Source organism: Penicillium chrysogenum (genome assembly GCF_028827035.1).
Source record: "Penicillium chrysogenum strain IBT 35668 chromosome Unknown utg000001l_segment0_segment0, whole genome shotgun sequence".
Classification (NCBI taxonomy): domain Eukaryota; kingdom Fungi; phylum Ascomycota; class Eurotiomycetes; order Eurotiales; family Aspergillaceae; genus Penicillium; species Penicillium chrysogenum.
This window is the reverse complement of record NW_026622749.1, coordinates 5996850-6019647: the sequence shown is the minus strand read 5'-3', so window position 1 is coordinate 6019647 and position 22798 is coordinate 5996850. Positions and strand designations below refer to the sequence as shown.

The following is a 22798-nucleotide window of genomic DNA, read 5'->3' as shown; positions in this document are numbered from 1 at the left end:
GCTTTTTCCACTTTCTCACAGAGTGCAAGATCAGCCGCCGATCATTTTGATCAGATCGTCAAGCGCTGAAGGCTTCACGTCGCCCTCCATTTCCACAATATCCTCCGTTACAGCCTCTCTCTTGTCGATCTTCTCTTCAGTTTTCGCAGAGCCTATGGCCACGCCTCCCTCCTTCTCATCATCCTCCTCGATATACAAACCCGTATCTCTGTCTTCGGATTTTTGTTTGGGCTTGGTTTTGTCAATGCGCCGACGAGCAATGAGTTCTTGATCGGGAGGTGCGGAGTTAGAGCCCCGCCTCAGCCTTCGGCTCCATATTCTTCGGATCCTTCAGCTTCATGTTCTCAGCGGTCGATTTGATGTCCCCATCCATATTCTCAACAATCTTGAGGATCTGCTTGTGAGTGAAGACCAAACCCTCGCCGATAGGCTTCGCAGAATCAGCGCTCTCTTGTCCGTCTGAGATCATGGCCTGTCGCGCCCGGCCCGTCGCAACATCACCGAGGACGTCAGGGAAAATCCAAGGGAAGCTAATGAGCGGAAGCTCAGTAGAGTTCACTTCAGCAATCGAAACATCTTCTCTCTGCAGTGCCTCATTGCGCCGAGCCTCCAGTGCTGCGGCTACCTGTTCCTGGGTAACGCGATACATGGCGATGACCAAGGCAGGAATGTTTCCACCATCACGGCCGACTTTGTCATAGCACTGGTGGCGGAATCCGCGGCGGAGTGTGCCCACGATCCTGCCTAGGTCTTCCTGCATCTTGTAGTCCTTGATCACGAAGCCGTGGCGAAGCACAAAAGTTGACCACACCTCAAACTCAGTGTTAATCTCGTACTGAGCCATGATTTGTCGCATGTTCATGTCGAATTCCGCCTTGAGCTCACGGGCGTACTCCATGTAGGCCTCACTTGCCGGAGCCAGCGGGGATTCAAGAATGCGAGAGTCGAAGGGCTTCTCTAGCTTGGGAACGAAGTCAGGCGTTATCACTGCGTCGTAGAGTTGACCGAGGATTTTGGTCGACTTGTAAATGCTGGATGGTCTCTTGAACCGCTTTTCCATGAAATGAGGCCAGAACTTGGGATCCAGAGAGCGGGCCATCCTCGCATGCGCACCGCTCTTGTTATAGTCCACTGCATCAGAATGAAGCTGGGCGAGACGAATGCACTTGTCTTCCCAAACGCCCCTCGGGAGTCTGTCAGCCCAAGCTAAATGAGCGTGCGCAATTCGGGGAAGGCAGTCATTCTTCATATAGGTGACGAAGAATGAAGTGATCTCATCAACAGTCACATCATGATCAAGGTCTGGCGCTTTGGAACCCTTGTAGTCCATGCACTCGACGAACCAGTTTGCGGGGATCAGATTGGGGTCCCAAATAACGAGGTAGTCATCACCATCGAGATCACCCCCGGAGCACATGCTCGCAATGTCCTGGTCGCCAGTTTGGGGAAGCACAACCACGTCCCGGAGTGCGTGCAGCTCTGATCGGTTTACTGCTCGAACCACACGGATATCTCCAGGGTGAAGCGAAGGGTTGCGTGCCAGAATGCAGAGACCTTCAATGACTTCATACTCACCACCTCCATCTAGCCGGCAGACCTGCACAAATATCTCAGGAAGAGCGGCCAGTTTCTCTGCATACGAGGCTCTTCTGCTGGGTAATTCTTTTCTAAAGTAGCCCTTCAAAACACCTGTCTCATCCATGACACCGAGAACATTGGCTCCTTGGTCTATGGCAATCTTTGCTTTCTCTTTAAGGTGCTTGAGATGCCAGGATTTCCAGAGCTCGAGCATTGTATTGACAAACGGCTCCTCATTTCGTCGGAAGCCATCAGATACCATCTGGGCTAAGGTTAGGGTCATTTGGTTTGGATCGATGTACTTTTGGAGAAGATTGATTGCTTTCGAATCATTGAGCATGGCTCGATGGAAGCTACCCAACATGGTATTGAGTTTACTATGGAAGACTTCATCTGGGATTCCCAATGCAGAAAGCACCAGGATTATCTGGCGGTTTAAAGTTGCGAGAGAATACTGGGACCAACGGATGATCTCCAAGCCGGCTTGACTGGTTTCAAACTTTTGCTGACTTGGTCGAATGTGTACCTCCTGGGGCAGAGGGTCTGTCGAGACCACCAGCATGCCCTTGGCTCCCCCAAGACGAAACTGGAAAGCTGACGGAGGTTCTCCAGTGAGAGTCTTAATATCGTGCTGGGATGTGACCATCTGGGCGAGGAATTTGGAAATCTTTCCAACACCGTCGGAGAATGTGAAGCCGTTGCGGATAATGTCGTCGCACGGAATAGTTTGAACAGAGGATCCAGTGAAAGCTCGGGTGGTCGAAAAGCATTGCCCTAGTCTTGCAGTGTACTTGGCCACATTTCGAATATGGTTGAATTGCCCCATCCAGGCCCGGATAGTTCCCGCTGAGATACCGGCATCTGGTGCAACGAAGTATGCGCCATGCTCGCGGAACTGAGAGTTGCCGAATGCGAGGAACTCGTAGTGACGATCTCCAATGGCGATGCCGTTGGCCAGTGTCCTTTTGACACGGGTGTAGACTTCGTCGTTGCAACCTCTCTGTGAAGCATTGATGCGACCTTCAGTCTTCTCATCTGTAAATCGAACTCGAAGAAAGCGCCCAGGTGTACCTTTTGTAGACCATTCGCGCACGACTCGGTTTGAGATGTCTACAGTTGGAGTATTGTAGTAAATTGTAGTTGGTGTGATTCGCGCGGTGCGCATGAAGCAACAGTAGTTCGGAATTCTTGAGTCCGTCACTCCTTTGAAGAATTTGAGGTCAAAGATTTCCATGGGGGCAAGGTACTGTTTTTTCTCGGTGGCAACGAACTCTAGCAGTCTTGTAGCTTGATCGTCCCCGAGACCTTTCAACGTCTCTATGAATTCGCGGGTCATGGTGAATTCAGAGAGGTATCCTTGGGACAAACAAACCTCTAGTTGATACCGGACCTTGAAGGGGAGGTGTAGATAGTTCTGATTTCCCAAGTCCTGCAGCAACGCGGAAGCCTTGTTGGACTTGGACTCAGAAAAGTCAATCCAATGCCACACTGGTACCGGTCGGTCGGCTTTCTCGACGAAGTGACTCCCATCTTGGACGGTGATGTTATAGTCTTTGAAAATTTCTTCAACGCGCATCAAATAGTGACTGGTATCGTCGACACGACGCACATTGGGGTCCACGTCAGGTGCAAATGAGATCTTGAACACGTTCCATCGCCCTATTGAGAAAAACTGGTAAGCGAGTACTACTGTACTATAATAGATTCTGGTACTTACCCAAGTCAATGATATGTCCGGTCTTCTTCAGATTGGCGGGTAGAGTCTTTAGCGAGTTCGGGTTATGTGTGACGGAAGTCTGGCGATACCAACTATCCTCTTCTCTCCAGCTCAACGGCTCTGTCAATGTAGACTGGATGTCTTTGGCCTTTCGGTGCCAGATGGCGGCGGAGTCGAGAACAATCAATAAGGAACGTTCTCTCGTGGCTTTGTCGTATTGTTGGTAAATCTGGGTCAGTTGGAGGAATGTGATTTTGACACGATAATCATGCTGGTTTACGTCTGCAGTGTCCGAACCCCGAATACCCACTCTGAAGTAAAGGAACAAGCACTTGCGCATGACATCCACAACACATCTGGGGTACGCCAAGTTGGTAAAGCTCTGCATGGAATGAAAAGTGGACAGACCTAGCAGCACACCGATGTCGACTTGTACAGTTTTCAATTCCTTCAGATACGGATCAGTATTAGATGATAACTTCATAGCATGCATGCACTTACCACTTCACCAGGGAGCTGGATATCTGGACGGACTGGGCTCTGGATGGTCCCGTTCGAGTCACCACAACAGACAGAGAGTGATATCACTGCCACACGACCACTCCGTAGCTTCACGCCAAAGGAACCGGTTCTCCAGAACTCCTCAGTTGGAGGGGGCCTATAGATAATTAGCCAAAAGTATTTAAGTATTTTAAGCAATGTTGCAGGATGCTCACTTAAACCGAATGCGTCCTTTGCAATCCGGACGCCCCGAGGCGTCCTCCCAAAGATCGATGGAGATCATATTTCCATACCGGTGGAAAGCGTCGTAGATATCGTGGGTGTTCATTTCTCTTGGGAGGTTCAACAGATCCACCGCACAAGTCCTCCATGATCTCCAGGTTATCCAGTCCCGGACCGGTAAGTCCAGGACTGGTGGGTTGCGGCGGGCAGGGGTAGGTATGTTAGGGGGAACCATTCTCAAGAGGTTGGACTTTGGGTGTTGCAAACTGGGGAGATCTGGGCCTGTCATCACGTGTAAGGCAATAAGGTATGTATCACGAAGAAGTTGAAGAAGTTGAAGAAGAAGAGGAAGGAGAGGAAGAAGAGGAAGGATTGAAGAATATATAGGAAGGAACTAGGGAGGGACAGTACACCTATGCACCTACGTGTGTATATGTCACGGTACATAGAAAACTTACCTACGTACACATAGGAAAGAACGACCGTCTAAACAGTGCAGGAGGAAGGTGCAGAAGCACAGTTTAATAGGAAAGAGCGACCTGCTTGAACTGTAACAGCTCTGTAGGTGAGAGATCTATGAGCCACAAAGAGACATGGCAGGCAAGGAATGTGAGGGTTCACCCGATCAGTTTGAATTTAGTCAAGTGAGAACTAGCAAACTTGTATACATCTAACATGTACATACGAATGAGACTTATTTGGACTACTTGTACCTGGTTATTCTTTTCAAGAATGAAGCGAAACTGAGAATCTCTCATATACATACACAGGACATGATCACTCTTCACGGCGACTACCTGTGACCTAGCTAGATTGATAGTATCTTCGCTGGAGGATAGATTGCCTGGCCCACTAAAGTGATGTCCTAACGAGGAATAAATTATCTCTTACCTTAGAAAGCTGAAGAGATAGTGAGACTAAAAGTGTACACTGTATGCTAAATGCATTTAGCAGCCCGAAGTTGGCAAATACTAGGAAAATTAATAAAAAGCGATACAGACACTCTCTGGTTAGAGTGTACAAGCGAATAAGCCATCACTTAGATTGAAGACATTAAGGCAGTGAACAATCCCGGGGAAAATGGAATGAAGGGACGGGGAAACATACTCTAGAGCTTCAAACAATAGACTTGGATAGCGGCAGATGAAGCATTAAAATGGACTAGGTCTAATGATTAGGGAACTGGCTTTGTCCATGGATGGATGGTATAGATTTGTTGAGGACATCCCAAGTAATAACGCATTGGAAAACAACGGATACGATGGACATTATACAATTATTCACGACATATGTACCTCCAGGGTTAATCACACTATTCTCTACCACTAAGCAATATTCTCACTGAGGGGCAATCTGATCCGTCGACCCAGTAAAAGCAGTGCTGGAGAAGAGAAAGTCTCTTGAAAACTCCAGATCCATATCCAAATCCAGATTGTGAAGACGGTTTTCCTCAGTATTCTCCTGGGTCTGCATCTCCTGGAAAGCGTCATCCACCTGATTGCGTTTCAACGCACTGCTTGACTGAGACTTCGTCGGGCTGTTGCGGTCCGCCTCTGCCAGTGGCTTTCTCATCGAGCGAGACATGTCGCTGGCCGGCAGTGGGGATTTCGCCTTAGGAGCTGCAGCGGAGGGAGTGTCGAAGTTATACGGGAGGTTTGTTGACTTGCGATTCCCTCTTGGTCGCTTCGGGGTAGGTTCATGGAAGTTGGAGGTTATGGACTCAAAGGACTGTGCCAGCTGCGTGCCATCTTCATCGTCGCTTATGGGTTGCGGGATCCTTGCAGCTGGGGTGGTGTTGGCAGAGGACCTGGCTCGCTGGTGTCTTGGAGGGGCGGTTGATTCGGGGGCATTGGCAGAGAAGCCCATCACGCCCATAAGACGACCGATGTGTTGTTGTGCTTCTGAAAACTCACGGGCCTTGGCAGCACGTTCGTCTCGTAAGGCTTGCACCTGAATTTAATGTTAGAGCGTCCAGGTTTTGCATACATAGGTGGTATCAATTACCTTTCTCTCCAGGTGCTGGATCCGTTTGTCTTTCAATTGGGCATCTTTAGAAGCATCAAGAGCGGCTGCTTGCATAGCAGCATGCAATCGCCGATTGTCTGTCTCGTGCTTCGCTATCTGTTTTGGCACATAATTAGTTTCACACATATACAAATTCGGTGCACGCTTAGGCGTACCTCAGATGCGGCCCGAGAAGCTTCGGCTTCACGGTCATGTTTCAGCTTTTCAATCTCCCTCCGCGATTCTTCCTCAGATTCTTCCAATGTAGAATAGAGCCTCTCGACTTCAACGTTCTGCTGTGCAACCTAGAAGGAATTAGTATAGACCAATCGTATTGATTGATGCTAAAAAGCCTGTCAAAAAGACTCACTGTTGTTTCCACGGTTCCCAGTTCCTTTCGCAACTCTTCCTCCTGGGCTAGGAGACGGTTCACTTCGTCCTCTCTCTCATCAGCAAGAAGCCTGGTTTGCTTCAATGCCTCTGTAGCACTAGCAAGTTCTTGCTCCAGAGAGCTACAGTGTTCGGATAATTTGGCCTTTTCGCTCGTGACTTGATCAAGACTCTGGCGTGTCTGCTCATTCTTCATTTGCAAACTGCACGTCTCCTCCTGAAGCTCTTCCAGTTGATCATCTTTCCCGGTTAAAGTAGCCATCATCTCCAATTCCTTAGACCGGGCTTTTTCTTTTTCCTCAAGAAGCGCCTTCTCGGAACTTCGTTGCTGCTGCTGAAGCTCCTCGCGTGTGGATGCAAGCGACACAGTCAACTCTTCGGTATATTCATATTGACCTTGAAGAAGCTGTTCAAGGCGTGTCTTCTCGTGGCCAAGTTCAACAAAACATTCGTGTGAGTTCTGTAACTTAGTCTGGACCTCTGTATTGTTGGTACTCAGTTGTTCGTTTAACTCTTTGTTTTGCCTTTTGAGTTGCTCGTTTTCGCTCGCGTATATGTCTCGCTCTTCTTCGGCAGCTCGCAGAGGCCCTTCAACATCGTAACAGCGGCGCTCTAGGTCAGAGCACGTATCCTCAATCTTCCTCATCATACTGTCGTGAGAGGTTTGGGCATTCTGCATGAAGAGCTCAGTAACCCCAGAGCGCCAATTGCGGTTTACTTTGGTCGGCCAGAGGTCATGTCTGTCGCGCAATGTAAGGGAGCCGCGGAAGGCTTTGGGAGTTGTTGTTGAGAAGGCACAGTCGAGGCTCGGCATTGATTGCTCCACTCGTCGCATAAAGGACTTCATGATAAGGTCGCTTCCGCTTTGCGCTGTCGCCATGTTGTAAAGTCCCAATAGAGAGAGAAACAGCCTGTTTTGCTTCGTGTATAGCTCGGATGCACACCATGCTCGATCACTGCACTGGCTTTCGCTTGGTTGTCGGGGGAAGTGTTCAACCGATTCCCCAAGAACTTCTCTCAGAGGGACCATGGAGTTTTTGACACAAGAAAGCATGATCTCGGGATGTACTTCTTGCACACCTGCCAATACCAAGTGTGCCAGGTGTAGTGTTGCCATCTCCTCCATACCCGACGATTTACAACTTAAGACTTCGAAAGTGAAGGTCAAAAGTTGCCGAGTGGCAAGTTCCCCGGATTCCTGTTGATGTCAGCTATCAGAAGCTTTCCACGGACAGGAGCTTTCGAGCTTACCGCTAAAGACTTCGCGAGGCATGGAATCAGTTGATGTGGTATAGTTCCCGTAGTCTCTTGGCTGTTCTTGGACAAAATGACTTTTAGGCCAAGTTCCCGCAGCTGGGATGGCAACGAATGTGCCGGGAGAAGTGTGTGCAAAAAGACGATTGCCTATCATCGAATGATTAGCATTTAGTCCCGATACGCGAACAGCCATAACTAACCATCGTTTGGGTCTGACCATAGAGACCGTCTCTGACAGCCTTCTCGCACAGCTTAGCAATCTTAGGATTATTACCTGCTATCCAAACCTGTTTCTGCTCGGGTTCAATTGCTTCAGCGATGCAAATCGCCAGCCGAATACTCTCAGCCGCCTCGGGCGGTACCAGATTGCAACTGGATGAGCAAGCTAGTATCACACGCAAGACGACCAAGTCAAGTGTTTTAAGACCCCGTTTCTGGCCAAAGAAATGCTTGATGTTAAGAAGCCATGGTGCATCTGATCCGTGTTGACTTGGAGATGTTGTGCCTAGTGCCGTCGCAATCTGCGCAAAAGTTGCCAGGCACAAGAGGTTGCCCATATGGTCGTCAAGGTTGCGCAGTGTCTTGGTGAACTCCAACTGGAGATTGGACATGACCTCGGATGGGATATCATCCAAAGTTCTTGGTGAGCCTTTGAGTCCTGAGATGAGTGCTTGGAGAGGTGCAACAGTCTCAACACAGGGATTCTCTGCCATCATGCTCACCAGCTTCGTGATGAAGGGGGCAATCCTAGCTGGTGGCACAACACCCGCTGGCAAGGGCGATGAGAACAATGCGATACATGCCGGTAAATACTGAAATAGTTAGCTGACGCCCTCCAACTGGCATTTGTTAGCTTCAAAGAATGAAGCTCACCTCAGCCCCATTGGTGTCCATGGCCTTTTCTAAAAAGGCATCCAAAACCACCGGATGTCGCTCGAGCAGCGCATCCCTAAAAGCCGCGGTAGATGCTAAAACATGTCAGACTCGAGTTCCGACAAGACTTCCATTGAGCACAAACCAAATGCAGTGATCAGCGGCAGAGCGACGCGTGACCGTGATAAGGCTTCGATGAAAACATCAGCCAACAAGCCAAGTTGGCAGGGTTTGCAAAATGCCCAGGCGCCAATTGTTGAAGACTGGGTTTGCTGCACCACATCATGGAGATCCTGGTATTATTAGCATTTATACTCCAATGCCAGTCTCAACCGACTTACCTGTAACGAAGGTACGTAAGGTGCGGTGACTATGCGCTCCACCTCGCGCACTAGTTGAGCGAGTTGCCCCATCGCTTTAAAATTGCATATATGTCAAGTGAATTTAGTGGTTAGTACGCGATTCACTCTGACTTCCAAAGGTTGGCGTTGTGTTGGGTGTACGAGGTTCTCTGCTCCGTCCGTTGCCCCGTCAACCATTGACATCTGCTTTCTTTACTTCTCTTCGTTCAGTGGTTTAGTTATACAGCGTTGAAATAGTATTGAACTGAGAATAATAAATATGATGTATATAATTTCTTGTAAAAAGACGAAAATAGAAAGGGAAAAAAGACCATCCATTACCATCCGCCATAGTAAATTATGACCGCCTTTTAGCCTACCCTTTGAATCGGCTCGTAAAGACCTTGATTTCCATATTACAACCTAAATAATAGCTTTATTTTTGTATAATAAACTATAAATGAAATGAGTAAGTTCAGTATAGCGTAGATTATTGTAATTATAAAGAATAACTAAGTCTTATGCTTGTCCTTTTAAGTGCCCTCTATGGATAAAAGGGCGGAATCTGCCGTACAACGGAATTACCACCATATCACCATCTCCCTCGCTTCTTTCCTATTCGCCCCCACGTTTGGCTTCCCCACCTCGGTAATGGAGAGTGGGATATCGTGAGATTATAGTGGATTATGGCACTATAAAGGTCCAATCTACATCTCTCGGCCGAGGTTCAAGGTCGAGGTACAAAAGTCCGCATCATGGCATCGAACCCTTTCTTTCCTTTCTATAGCACAGCTCTATAATCTCTTATAATTATCCACAATGCGAGTCCTCCGGGTCTCACGAGCGCTGCCAACTCCTTTCTGTCGGCCCCAGATCTCGCGCACTATTCTAGCTCGCGGTGCCAGATTAAATAGTTCCGATGCTGGGAAGACAGAGAACACAAAAGAGAGCAATTCCTCATCTCAAAACACTCCCCCTTCACCCTTTTGGACCCCGGGCAAGGCTCTACTCGTCTCCGCATTTGCTGCGGGGTTAGGCTACGGCGTCTCCTCATATACCCAGACACCGACACAGACGTCCAAGAAGCCACAATATGGCTCAGTGAAGGAGTTTGAAAAGGTAAGTCACTCAATTGCAACAGCATAATCCCAGAGCCATCCAAACTAACAACCACCCCCAGGCCATCAACGAGCTAAGAACAAAGCTCGACGAAGACACAATCAGCACCGATGAAGATGATCTCCACCAACACGGCTTCTCAGAATGGTCCAGCCTAAATGCCGACCGTCTCCCCGTCGCAATCGCATACCCCAAGACCACCCAAGAAGTCTCCGAGATCGCCAAGGTCTGCAACAAATACCGCATGCCCATGATCCCTTACTCGGGCGGATCGAGTCTGGAAGCCAATTTCTCCGCCCCGCACGGCGGAATGACAATCGACTTCGCCTTCATGAACAAAGTCCTAGAGATCCACCCAGACGACATGGACGTCGTCGTGCAGCCCTCCATCCAGTGGATGGATCTGAACGAGCAGATCAAGGAAACAGGCATGTTCTTCCCCGTCGACCCAGGCCCATCCGCCATGATCGGCGGCATGGTCGGCACAAACTGCAGCGGCACCAACGCCGTCCGCTACGGTACCATGAAGGACTGGGTGATTAACCTCACGGTCGTGCTGGCTGATGGCCGCATCATCAAGACCCGCCGACGTCCGCGCAAGACCTCCGCCGGCTACAATCTCACCGGCATGTTTGTTGGTTCGGAGGGTACGCTCGGTATCGTCACTGAGGCTACGTTGAAGCTGGCTCCGATCCCGGAACAGACTCGTGTTGGCGTCGTCGCGTTCCCGACTATTCGTGATGCGGCCTCGACGGCGATGCAGCTTATTCGGAAGGGTGTCTCTGTGCAGTGCATGGAGATCATGGATGATGTTCAAATGGACGTTATTAATCGGGCGGGTGGAACGGGCCGCGAATGGAAGGTCTCTCCTACGCTGTTCTTCAAGTTCTCGGGGACTGTTGCTGGTGTCGCGGATAGTATTGATATGACGACGAAGCTCGCGCAGGGTAACAATGCGCAGTCTTTTGAATTCGCTCGGGATGATCGCGAAGCTCATGACCTGTGGTCGGCGCGGAAGCAGTCGCTGTGGAGCATGATGGCGCTGCGTAAGGAGGGTTCAGAGGTCTGGTCGACTGATGTGGCCGTGCCCATTTCTCGGCTGCCTGATATTATTGGTATGGCCTCTCTAAGACTTATTCCGTTGCATGTGTACTGACTCCTTTCAGAAATCTCTAAGAAGGAATTGGTCGACCTAGGCCTTTTCGCCAGTATCCTTGGCCACATTGGCGATGGAAACTTCCATGCAAGCATTATGTATGACCGTAACAATCCCGCCGAAAGGGAGCGAGTCGAGAAAGTAGTATACGATATGGTTGATCGTGGGCTGGATATGGAGGGCTCATGCACAGTAAGTCGTTCATATTGAAAAAGTATCAGAATATCAGCTAAATAATTACTACAGGGCGAGCACGGCATTGGGCTGGGCAAGAAAGGGTCTTTGAAAAAGGAGGTTGGCCTGGACACAATTAATGTCATGCGCAGTATCAAGCGTTCATTGGATCCGAACTGGCTGCTTAACCCAGGCAAGATCTTCGACTACGACGAGGAAACACCGGGCCCAGGACATTGATTGTGATTTAGCATGTTAATGTATAAAACATTACACAAGAATAGACTTCCAGGTTTCCCAGTGAATGGTGTAAATAGTTGGAATTTTAGATGTCTGCTCAGAGCCCATGACCTCCAAGTGTCGCTCGAAGAGAGTCGCACTCCACTGACAGTCAGTACCTGAGCTCGGTATGTCTGCAAGTTCACTGGCCGGCCCCATACGAGATGATCTATCGATAGCTGTCGGGACAGCCGTCATAAGGACATCCTTGCTGCTTTGGAGGAGTCAGGACTGAAATGGGCCATGAACGAGACTACCACCAACATTCAAGCAAGTCAACGAGGGAGTCGAGAAACTTGCAGCCGGGGACTTTAATGGCGCTTTTTCTCTGGTTCAGGCCACTGCTTTTAGCAACACCCCGGGTCTTCACTTAAACTATGCCAAAGAGGAGAAGCTGGCAAACAATGTGTTGGGACTCGATGGAAACAGTCAACGATGTTGTCAAGCGCATGCTCAATAAATACATCAAATATTTAGCCGCATCACAGTCCACTCTTGAGTGGCCTTGTCTTTTGACATTCCCAGAATCATCGTGACTTGCCATACAAAAAATTGCAAACAAGCCAAACCCTGGGACATTAAACTTTGACCATAGACCCACAACTTCTGTCCAATCGGGGAGCAGCATTTTGTCCGAATTGAGAACCCTGACTAAGCGCGGGGCAAGGCAATTGGCTGAGAGCGATATCGCTGTCAGCGTGGAATGTTACAAGCCTTTAACCCGATCATCAGCGAAGCTGTAAGTACACATGTTGTTTCATATTGATATTTTGCTGTGAATATTGCCTGGGGCTCCATGCCATGTGGTCTGTTAGATATTGAAGCTGGCAGAGCCTCCTATATACTGCATGCGGGGCTCTGGAAACGCTTTGACTCATACAGGCCTCTGGTGGCCAGGTGGTATATGACAGAACTCGGCATGGAACAGTTGTTGTTTTGTATATATTTTAATTAACCGCTGGTTTTTGACTTATTGGAACTATTGGTTTGCTAACTTTACACAAGATTGATACCCGTTTTCATATAAAACTCAAAAGCAAAATGGCTCCTTCATTCCCAAAGAAGAAGTGCGGTACGTTCTCGAATTTTACAGACTATTTCATGCATCATTCAATCCTAACTTGCTATAGGTGTTCTCGGTGCCACTGGCTCCGTGGGCCAGCGCTTTATCCTGTTGCTGGCAGACCACCCCTTCCTTGAGCTTCACGCTGTGGGTGCTTCTGAACGTTCAGCCGACAAGAAATACAAGGATGCCGTGAACTGGAAGCAGTCTAAACCCATGTCCGAGAAGCTCAGCAACTTGGTGATGCGTGACTGCAAGCCTGAGCAGTTCTCGGATTGTGACCTTGTCTTCTCTGGACTGAACAGCGATGTTGCTGGCGAGACTGGTATGTGATATCAGATCCTTCAGATTTAATAAACTAGAGTATGTACTGACATTCCACGCAGAAATGGCATTCATTAAGGCTGAGATCCCTGTTTTCTCAAATGCGAAGAACTTCCGCAAGGACCCCATGGTGCCTCTGGTCGTTCCAACTGTGAACCCCCAACATCTGGATCTGATTCCTCACCAGCGCGAGCAGTACGGTCTCAAGAAGGGCTTCCTGGTCTGCAACTCCAACTGCGCTGTTATTGGCATCGTCATTCCCTTCGCAGCTCTCCAGGCCAAGTTTGGCCCCGTCGAGGAAGTCGAGGTTTTCACCGAGCAGGCCGTTTCTGGAGCAGGCTACCCCGGTGTACCTACCATGGACATCCTGGACAACGTCATCCCCTACATCAGCGGCGAGGAAGACAAGCTTGAGAACGAAGCCCAGAAGATTCTGGGTTCGTTGAATGCCAGCGCCACCGGTTTCGACGAGCAGACTGGACTCCGCATCGGTGCCACTTGCACCCGTGTTGGTGTCACTGACGGCCACATGGCATTCGTTTCCTTGCGTTTCAAGAACCGCCAGACCCCCACCGCCGAGCAGGTCAAGGAGGCTCTGCGGGAGTACAAGTCCGAGGCACAGAAGTTGGGTGCTCCTTCCGCACCAGAGCCCGCGATTAAGGTGTTCGATGCGCCCGACCGTCCCCAGCCCCGTCTGGACCGCGACATCTCCGGTGGATACACAGTAAGTGTTGGTCGGGTTCGTGAAGGTGCCCCAGGTGGTCACTTTGATATTCGATTCGCTGCTCTCTCCCACAACACCGTCATTGGAGCTGCTGGGTCATCCATCCTCAACGCCGAGGTTGCTGTTATCAAGGGCTATATTTAAGATAGTTACGGAAAAGTGGAATTATCAGCGCATGTCAAATAGATACAGATTTTCGGATAAACGAACTAGATCTCATTGTTCTAAAAGGGAAGCTCACGTGCCCACGGGTGGATCAGGGCCCCGATTGGAGATGACATAAACAAGCGTCGAAAATCCACTAGTGGAGTCTGATTGGTCTGAGTGGAGAATAGGGCTCACACTCACCACACACTAAGCGAATTCCTCTCTGATTTGGATCATCACTTCTCGGTTTGAGCCTTCTCTTTGACACTCCGACCACCTAACCTTCAGTCGACAAATCAGTCAAAATGCGCGGCCCGTAAGTGTCATGAGATTGCCCTCTACATCACTACCCTGCACACTGGCCTCGTCTCTCTGCCGGACAGCGAGTTCAGCCAGTCGCTGCGAGAGTGATGGAAAATTTCTCGACTTGGAACATGACCACTAACAAGTATTTTTTCGCAGCGGAAAGCACCAGAAGCGCCTCAGTGCGCCCTCGCACTGGCTCTTGGACAAAATGTCCGGAACCTACGCGCCCAAGGCCTCCCCCGGTCCTCACAAGCTCCGGGACTGCCTTCCCCCTGATTGTCTTCATCCGTAACCGGTACGCACGCGACATCCTGGATTCCTCGACGCGAAACGAACAATCACTGACATTTCTTTCGTTGACAGTCTCAAGTACGCCCTGAACGGTCGCGAGGTCAAGGCCATCATGATGCAGCGTCTGGTCAAGGTCGACGGCAAGGTCCGCACCGACACCACCTACCCCGCTGGTTTCATGGACGTCATCTCCCTCGAGAAGACCGGCGAGCACTTCCGCCTCATCTACGATACCAAGGGCCGTTTCACCGTCCACCGCATCCAGGCTGAGGAGGCTGAGTACAAGCTCTGCAAGGTCAAGCGTGTTCAGCTCGGCAAGGGCGGGATCCCATTCTTGGTTACGCACGATGCGCGAACGTGAGTTCCACACTCCACAAGTTCCGTGTCATTCAGTCGTTGGACCAAGCTTTGGTTGATCGGCGGAGGACAATGGAAACAGTAAGATCCTATTAGATCAGAACATGGTTTGCTAACTTGCGTGCTCTACAGCATCCGCTACCCCGACCCTGCCATCAAGGTCAACGACACCGTCAAGGTTGACATTGCCACTGGCAAGATCCTCGACTTCGTCAAGTTCGACTCCGGTGTTGTCATCATGGCCACTGGTGGTCGCAACATGGGTCGTGTTGGTGTCATCACTCACCGTGAGCGTCACGATGGTGGTTTCAACATCGTCCACGTTCGCGATGCTCTTGACAACCAGTTCGCTACCCGTGAGTCCAACGTCTTCGTCATTGGACAGGACAAGCCCTGGGTTTCCCTCCCCAAGGGTAAGGGTGTCAAGGTATGTTATATTCCCCGACATTGATATTTCTGGATTGGTCCTAACATTTTCTAGCTCTCCATTGCTGAGGAGCGTGACCGCCGCCGTGCCCACGACCTTGCCAACTAAATTCACAATATCTTCTGATATTCGTGGATTGGCTGGCAGCTTAAAAACAACACTAAAAACAGTAGCTGGGAAACGGCGTCTTGTCTTGCTTAACGGGCTTGGATAATGCATTCTCGTAGGTTCGAACCATAGCAAACAAAACAGGAACGGGTTAACCGCTTCGTTTCCGAGTGATATGATACCATTTGACGTTACCTCTTTTTCGAATGATTTAATGACCGTATTTTTACTTTGTTTCCCTGGATCTTCAACACTACTACTTCCTGGATGATTCGCTGTCCTGTCTTTTTGTGCTTGTTCTGTGGTCATCGTTGTTCTGCAATCATCCCAGGCCTAGTTTATTGTACACATGAGGATCAAGGGGCACGTAGTTGTTTTTCTTTCAATCTGTAGTTGGGATGCGAATGCATCGCACCCTAGATGCTACTACACACGAAGCCTGCTAGCACCAAATCTAGCTCTAGACGAAAGCTACTGCAAAGTAAAGCCCCGGTCGAACCAGCGCGAAAGCCGTTTCAAGCTGAGACTTGGGCATCTCAACAGCGAGAAGACCCGAGACATGCATCATCCCGCTGAAAATATATATATATTGCCTACCCAGGTACATACTTATCTCCGGCGCAACCCCGTTAGCTCGAATCGATCGATCCATAACAACAGCGCACCAGCGCACCTCGGCTTATCCGATGCAACCGTCCTCCCGTGTCGGTGTACATGGAACACACAGTACATTTAGTACACCGCACTAGGAACGGTGGGGTTACTAAATTCTAACTCGCAAGCCTGAAGATGGCGATCAGAATAAGAAACTTAAGCCCGGATCTTCCCGACTAGTGTCCCGACTCTCATGCTTGCGAATTATTTATTGACTCTCGCCCATGCAGTCCGAGTTGCCCACTATACGACAATGGCGATCAGTGGCGATCGCGAGGTGTCGCGGTCCAATTGATGTGCGTAGATGGGGATTGATGTCCACTGTGTACTCGGTACTGAAAATCGAGGTGTGTCCGGCATATGGAGCTAGGTCATGCAATGCAATAGTAAAAAGTGTCCGATGTGGAGTTGTTTCTGATTTGTCTTAAGTACTCGGTCTCTTTAATAAGACGCTTTCCAGATATGAATCCAAGTTCATTGCCGAAGGTTTCGGATGCCTTCACTTCCTCCTATTCCCCGAGAAATTTAAATGGAAACGGGAAGAAATAAATTAGGAATACCGAAGGATATATCGATTTATAATTAGCAATCTCTCCATAAAAGCGCCTCGAGACTAGCGACTATAGAAGTGGGCTGAGGGTCTATTAAATGAATGCCTAGTATATCGAGCACTAACTTTTTCAATAAACCCCTCTCAGGAACCTAGCCATTCCACTTTTAGAAATCAAAGATCTTTTAAGGGTCATGTGCGCTGCTAATTGCGCCACCCGGGCTACCTTAGTGAAGAAATAAATAAATTGTATAAGTAATCCCTGTGGATTCGTTCAGCCTGAGGTTAATTCAAGTCGCCAAGTATTTTGAAACCACAACATATATATATAGATGTTGTGGGCGCTTGATAGAGCCATTTGTGGAAGAAATTAGGTACATACATACTCCGTAGACCTATAGTATAAGCAAGCAAGCATATGGAAAACAAGCAGGGGAAGAGGCCCAGAGTCTAAGAATAACTTATTCGCCTCCGGTGTCGGGTCGGATTGCGGAGGGACCCTCTCAATCCCTATCGGGATGAGCGAATCTTAAAAGTCGTGGGGCTCCAGAGAGGGCAATGGCTTTATAAAATGGGTGCTTGCTCCATCCACCCAGACATGCCTACCACACCTTCCCGAGGGCAAGGGACGAGAGAGCCGAACGGCTCACACATCCGGCCCTTGGAAGTATACTTTTTCTCTCTTAAATTTCTCCGACGGCTTATGGGTGGGGATGGTAACAAGTAACAATGGAGGGAGGGGAACAGAATAATCTGATAGATCCAAACTCAATTCTAGCACTGGGCCGTCCCACGTTAGGATCACCACTGGGGATACTGGGGATAAGATTTGCGTGTTCCAAGCGCCATACTGTTGGTAAGTTGGTAACATGCACGACAGCATTAGAGCCGTAGGATTCGTGACCGGTCATTTTATGCACTGTGGAGAGAGGTGAACTGGCCTCTGCAGGGGTTAGTGGTAGTGGAACCAGGAATGGAAAGGCAAGGCGTAGGAAAGTGGCAAGGGGGATCTTGCCTCGATGCGATTGTATTGCTGCATGCTGCAATCTTGGTGGCTGGCTGCACTGACAAACAGTTAGCCCAAGACGTACAAATGGGCATATTATCTGGGGGAAGCACAACAATGCAGTTGTGGATTATTTTTTAACCGTGACCCCTGGGACTCGGAATATTGAGCGCAATATACTTTTACCCAAGGTGCCCAATTGGTCAATCGTATGTATCGGAAATGTAAATGTTGGGCCTAGACTAGTTGGAACTCGGTTAGTGGCTCTGGTATTCTCTGCATAACGCTGCACTTCCCATTATTATAGATGGAACCCTAATATCAATAAGAAATTAAGCTGCAAAACCCAGAAACTCACAGACTCAAGGACATCACCCTTTATAACATGATATCACAAACTTTGACGTGGATCCGAGATCCGTCCCAGTCCCAGGGAACCGGGTTTATGGAGAACCTCGGGAATCTTCGAATTTCACGTGGTATTACTGAAATTCATGAGACTGGAGGATGTACCCGTCGTAGAATTACTTTGTACTTCCTGCAACTGGTATCTTAGGTAACTGCTATACAGTGCAGTGGGAATGTGTAAGGATTCCAGGTGCATGGGACCATAGGAACATATGCCGATCCTTCTTTAAGATATTCGAACCTTGGGGGTGTAGCGGTGTACATAAAGGAATCTCACAAGGATTCAACACGGGTAGTATTGTTGTTTTTAATTGAACGAGAATGAAAGGTTAATCAGGGATTATTATCACCGTATGCTATAATGAATTTAATGATATTCGTATACGGAGTACACCGTACAACATAAAATATAATGACAGTCCCCTATCATCTTTACCATTTTAGGTTATAAAGTTCAATACTTGTTCCTGATTACCTCAATTGGAAATTCGCCCGGAACTTCCAGTATGCTTATATGGCCCATCAATATACGATTGACGGACAAACCAATTTGCGGACTTCCATAGAATCCAAAGAAACAAAAGATTCTAAAGTGTTCCAAGGTGTTCTAAGGTTCTAAGGTGTTCCATTCGTATATCCCCTGTACGGGGTACTCCGTAGTACTCCGTACTCCAAAAGGATTCTTTGTTACTCCACATTGGCATTTTACGGCCACTACGTTAGCGCCCATTTTTGTGTATATGATCTGGACCAATGGTCAATCTTAGAGTGGAGATGCTATCTGTCTCTCATATATCCCATACGGACAAGATACCGAGTACTCCATAATTATCTCTTTGTCTTGACTAATTAGGCTTCCTCTTTTTCCAGAATCTTTGTTAAAGTTGACCGCTTCTCAACCGACTCCTTCACCAACTCTCCTTGTATCCTTGTATTGTTAACCGAGCCAGATTTAAATCTTCCAAGGCTTTTTTTTTCTCGCTGCAGCCCAACGGCCAACGGGTGTTCGGCATAACAATCTCGGTAACCAGCAGAGAAGCCCAACTTGCAGATCTCATGAATTTATGGAGTTCACCAGTTTCTCCCCGATCTAGGAGGTTCCGGTCCGAAGTAATCTCTCTATATACTCCCAATGACAATATTTCCTTCTCCCGACGGCTCTTCCCGTTAACCTTCTGGGATCAGCGCCCTTGTTAATATGCCCAGAGTCCCCTGTCCCAATTTCAACCCTCGTGATGTGTCGAACGTGGCGGAAGTAACAGGGATAAAGGAAATTCATCTCTCTTATATTTAAAACCAATCACCCTCCACCGTTCCGAGCAACCCGCTTGTTTTATTACCTGTGCGTTATTTAGTTTTCCTATTTCTCGTTCCCATGATCCCTCTCTCGCGTCGCGTTTAACATACACCTCTCACCTGGGCATCCCCTGTAATTACTCTATTCAAGCGCCGTGTTACATGAGCGTCAGTGTGTACTTGGCCTAATGTGTTGGCCTTGATTTTTTTAAAAATTCTTTCCCCGATGGTGACCGCATAAATGCAATCGACCAGCCCAGAAGAATCGGCCTTTGAACCGCCTCCCCAGACCTTTCCCACTCCAGGGGTCAGGCAATATTCGTTACCCAAGGAAGTGACCATGTCGGCTCAATCTAGCATTGCGGCTTCGGACTGGGGACATTCTTACCCATCAATCTTCCAACTCAACTTGGAAATCCCCGCCTTTTTCATGCCTTATCGCTGGTGGGAAGACGAGGCCACAACTGTGTTCTGGGCGTTCGATATCCAAGGAATTAGCCGTGTGATCCAATTCGGGCTCTTTCGCGACGAAAACTTCCCGAGGACCTCGCTTTGCGCTCGAAATGTGGACACAATTGACACCTTCTTGATGGCGCTGTCCGAGCCCCACGAGTACCAGCTCCTTGGGAATCTCTCTCATATACAGAGGGTGGAGGAGATCCTACGCCGGTCGAGTATATCTCCCTTCCAGGCGATTCCTTGGAGTTGGCTCCCGCCGCAGCCGAGCCCTACTCTAGATGCGCGGGAAATCGCTGCCGCAATTGAGGCCGAGAGCCATTTCCACTTTAAGCAGGTTGCCTTCGAAGAGCTTGTACGGGCTGCCCTCGGATACAATGCTATCTTTGTCGACTGGTTTCTACAGCAGCACGAGGCTCTTTATATTATTCTCCGGGATCATCTAGGCGCCTATCCGGAGGACATTCCTCTGTACACAGAAGTGGGAAAGGTACGTTCTTTAAATTACCCGGCTATAGTTATTATTATATAGAGCCTCAGCTGACTTCTATAGCATCTTCGGTCGCGGAGTCCATTCGCATACCGAGCGTTAGTCCAGTGCCTTATGGCTGTGCGACCTGGGGGAAATCGTGACGTGACTAAACCCACCGCTGGGTTTGAATTCATCGCAGGCCCTATTCAGGCCTTATTCAAGGAGCAGCCAGGAAGGCTTATTGCTATGCTTAAGATGTTAAGTGTTTTGACAATCCGATTTCGCCGAAAGTATGTCCATGCTCCTACCATGGACTGGAGGACCCCATTTGATACCTCTATTCCTTTTCTGGACGATTATCTCGAGTCGACATCTCCAACGGACTTGGCCCGCAGCATGAGAGGCCTAGACGAGCACCACTTTGCCGAGTTAACCCGGCAAAGCCTAATAGCAGAGGATGCAGTCGTGGGGCAATTGAAGGTTCAGTGGCGCGAACTCAGCGTTTCTGTCTGGGAATGCTGCGCTGCACTTCCAGACCTGATCCCATATCTACAAGAATGTGCACAGGTGAGCAGTCTTACCAAAGTCGCCGGGGTCCCAATGTCAAAGCCCTCTAACCGTACAATCATCTGCACAGACGCTTTTAACAACACGTAATTATCATTCTTTCACGGCTATCATCAAAGGCCTGCACACCTACAGCATCTTGAAAACGCGCCCTGGCAACACAGGCACCCAAGGAAACGTGGTTACCCTCGAGACTCTGTTTCCGCAGGAAATCCTTTCCCTCATGAGCCCAGCTCAGAACTATGCCGCCTATCGCCAGCACTACCAAAAATTCCCCGGCATTCCTTTCCTGATCCCTCACATCCGTGATCACAAGGAAAACGGCGAATCCGTCCTCCAGCCAGTTTTCCAGTATCTGCAAAGCACCCAGTAAACCCAACAGAGGTAGTCACCAGATCAGCCTACTTATGCTCCCGACTTCGGTGAGAGAATAAAAGCAACCTACCTGGGCGTGTGCTTGGCTTGTGTGGCTGCAGGTGGCGAGACTGCCTCGAGGGCCGTGGGCTAAATATTTCAATTGTTTGTCTCTCCGGTCAGCTAATGCATTGATGAGGTGTTTTCCTTGGCAGTCTTACGAGGGATCTACACGAGATGACCTCAAATACTATATTTTATGATCTGTATTTCTACTCTGATACCCATGCTAGTATCGGGCACCGCCGGGGAGTCCGGCGTTGCATTATGCTAATATGAATCTATTTTTCCCTTTTCTCCCCCGGTGACATTCGAGATTATATTTACACTTGCATAATATAACAGTGGACGCTCATTGGATCTGAAAACGTAACCAGATCAGTCTATCTCCATAATCCCCAACGTAGTTAAGCAAATACAAGCATACCAACAGATCCACCCAGCCACATCCTACGCACGACCCTATCTCCCTTTCGCGCCGTTCAAGCCGTCCAAGAACCTACGAATCAGGTGGCACCCATTGCATCCGAAGAGCCGCGCCAGGCAAGAGTAAAGCCAAGGTTAAATCGCGCAGATATGCAGCCTCACGCACACGCAAGGGAGGGAATAGGGACGAGGGTGAGCCAAAGACCCCGCTCGGATCTTTGCTTTTTTATCGGTACCAACCGAAAGAACAGAGTGCATATAACTATTGGTCCGGCCAACCAAAGCAGTAGGTCACACCTCACTCCCGTTTTGCAGCCGCCTTAGGCGCCTTCGCATAACCAAAAATGCCCAAGAAATAAGCGATCCTATTAACGAACAGGAACATCGTGATCCCAATGTTACCCCAGGTCAAAGCGTTCCATGCCCCAACGTCCGCAAACGCGTCCCAGCCCATCGCCAAGTACGTGGCGTAGACATGGCCTACATCGGCGATGGCCAGTCCAATTAGATAGTTGCGCAGTACCCTTGGCTCTGTTGTGGCGTGGCAGACACCGACTCCGACTAGGAAGAGGAGGGAATAGACATTGCCGAGTTGGTAGGCTAGTGCGACGCTGCTTGGGTGTAAGGTGGCTGGGGCTGCGATGGTGGGTGTTTGCCCGGCAATAAAGCCTTCCAGGTCGTAGAGGGGGAAGACACTGCCGAGGGCCCTGCATTAAGGATGGTAGGGTCAGTAGTATTCTTGCATGGTTAGGGGAAAGGGTTGAGCTGGGCGTACAGTGAGATAGGTTCAAGGACGCCAAATAGGATGTGTGGCCATGTTGGGAAAATAGTGGGCATTTCGGACCTGTAGCGTTCAATGTTATTCTTTTTGTGTCTTTTCGATTGTTGCGCTTTAGTCCTGACTGTAATTCCCTCGGAGCGGTCTGTATAAACAAAGCTCCCGGTAGCTTTACTTCTGCAGAGACGAAGGCAACTCACGTTTTAGTTGCTGACCACGACAAATAACAATTATAGAATGTCAATTATATAACCAAATCCGATCAAATCAACGAGCAGAGTCCAATGGAGATGCTTCGAAAGGGAATTGCCAGGGGATCTCGACAGAATGCCAGCTGACGTAGATACCTCCAAGGGCCCGCTTTATTGGCACCCGTCACCGCCCGGACCTGTTATCGCCATTGTCTTATCAGA

General features: G+C 49.1%; 7 protein-coding genes across 7 annotated transcripts; 4 read left to right on the top strand and 3 right to left on the bottom strand.

Moving 5' to 3' along the window:
* Positions 1 to 30: 30 nt before the first annotated feature.
* Positions 31 to 4253, bottom strand: N7489_002382 (uncharacterized protein; the record flags this gene model as incomplete). Its single annotated transcript, XM_056708137.1, has 5 exons — positions 31 to 231; positions 299 to 3237; positions 3296 to 3743; positions 3797 to 3953; positions 4012 to 4253. The coding sequence occupies 5 exons, from the start codon at positions 4251 to 4253 to the stop codon at positions 31 to 33; spliced, it is 3987 nt and encodes a 1328-aa protein (XP_056572439.1).
* Positions 4254 to 5356: 1103 nt separating this feature from the next.
* N7489_002381 (uncharacterized protein) lies at positions 5357 to 8955 on the bottom strand (the record flags this gene model as incomplete). The annotated part of the gene is made up of 9 exons (XM_056708136.1): positions 5357 to 5968; positions 6023 to 6139; positions 6199 to 6327; positions 6393 to 7610; positions 7664 to 7816; positions 7870 to 8481; positions 8543 to 8637; positions 8688 to 8835; positions 8884 to 8955. The coding sequence occupies 9 exons, from the start codon at positions 8953 to 8955 to the stop codon at positions 5357 to 5359; spliced, it is 3156 nt and encodes a 1051-aa protein (XP_056572438.1).
* Positions 8956 to 9702: 747 nt separating this feature from the next.
* Positions 9703 to 11572, top strand: N7489_002380 (FAD-binding oxidoreductase; the record flags this gene model as incomplete). Its single annotated transcript, XM_056708135.1, has 4 exons — positions 9703 to 10002; positions 10064 to 11117; positions 11169 to 11350; positions 11405 to 11572. 4 exons carry the CDS (start codon positions 9703 to 9705, stop codon positions 11570 to 11572), a joined length of 1704 nt encoding a protein of 567 aa, XP_056572437.1.
* A 635-nt stretch (positions 11573 to 12207) lies between these two features.
* On the top strand, positions 12208 to 13866 carry N7489_002379 (aspartate-semialdehyde dehydrogenase family protein; the record flags this gene model as incomplete). The annotated part of the gene is made up of 4 exons (XM_056708134.1): positions 12208 to 12350; positions 12649 to 12683; positions 12742 to 12999; positions 13061 to 13866. Coding segments are annotated over 4 exons (1242 nt in total), but the record flags the coding sequence as incomplete, so codon positions are not given.
* A 240-nt stretch (positions 13867 to 14106) lies between these two features.
* Positions 14107 to 15615, top strand: N7489_002378 (40S ribosomal protein eS4). The gene is made up of 5 exons (XM_056708133.1): positions 14107 to 14185; positions 14332 to 14463; positions 14539 to 14823; positions 14956 to 15250; positions 15305 to 15615. The coding sequence occupies exons 1-5, from the start codon at positions 14175 to 14177 to the stop codon at positions 15356 to 15358; spliced, it is 777 nt and encodes a 258-aa protein (XP_056572435.1). The 5' UTR covers positions 14107 to 14174; the 3' UTR covers positions 15359 to 15615.
* A 3898-nt stretch (positions 15616 to 19513) lies between these two features.
* N7489_002377 (RasGEF domain-containing protein) lies at positions 19514 to 21140 on the top strand (the record flags this gene model as incomplete). Its single annotated transcript, XM_056708132.1, has 3 exons — positions 19514 to 20218; positions 20282 to 20767; positions 20838 to 21140. 3 exons carry the CDS (start codon positions 19514 to 19516, stop codon positions 21138 to 21140), a joined length of 1494 nt encoding a protein of 497 aa, XP_056572434.1.
* A 765-nt stretch (positions 21141 to 21905) lies between these two features.
* Positions 21906 to 22444, bottom strand: N7489_002376 (uncharacterized protein; the record flags this gene model as incomplete). The annotated part of the gene is made up of 2 exons (XM_056708131.1): positions 21906 to 22314; positions 22383 to 22444. 2 exons carry the CDS (start codon positions 22442 to 22444, stop codon positions 21906 to 21908), a joined length of 471 nt encoding a protein of 156 aa, XP_056572433.1.
* Positions 22445 to 22798: the final 354 nt, after the last annotated feature.

What these genes read in the sequence shown, in the direction of transcription:
- N7489_002378 (XM_056708133.1), top strand. An exon ending in GTTACGCACGATGCGCGAAC is followed by an intron (nt 14,824 to 14,955) that starts GTGAGTTCCACA and finishes CGTGCTCTACAG; the next exon opens with CATCCGCTACCCCGACCCTG. An exon ending in CCAAGGGTAAGGGTGTCAAG is followed by an intron (nt 15,251 to 15,304) that starts GTATGTTATATT and finishes AACATTTTCTAG; the next exon opens with CTCTCCATTGCTGAGGAGCG.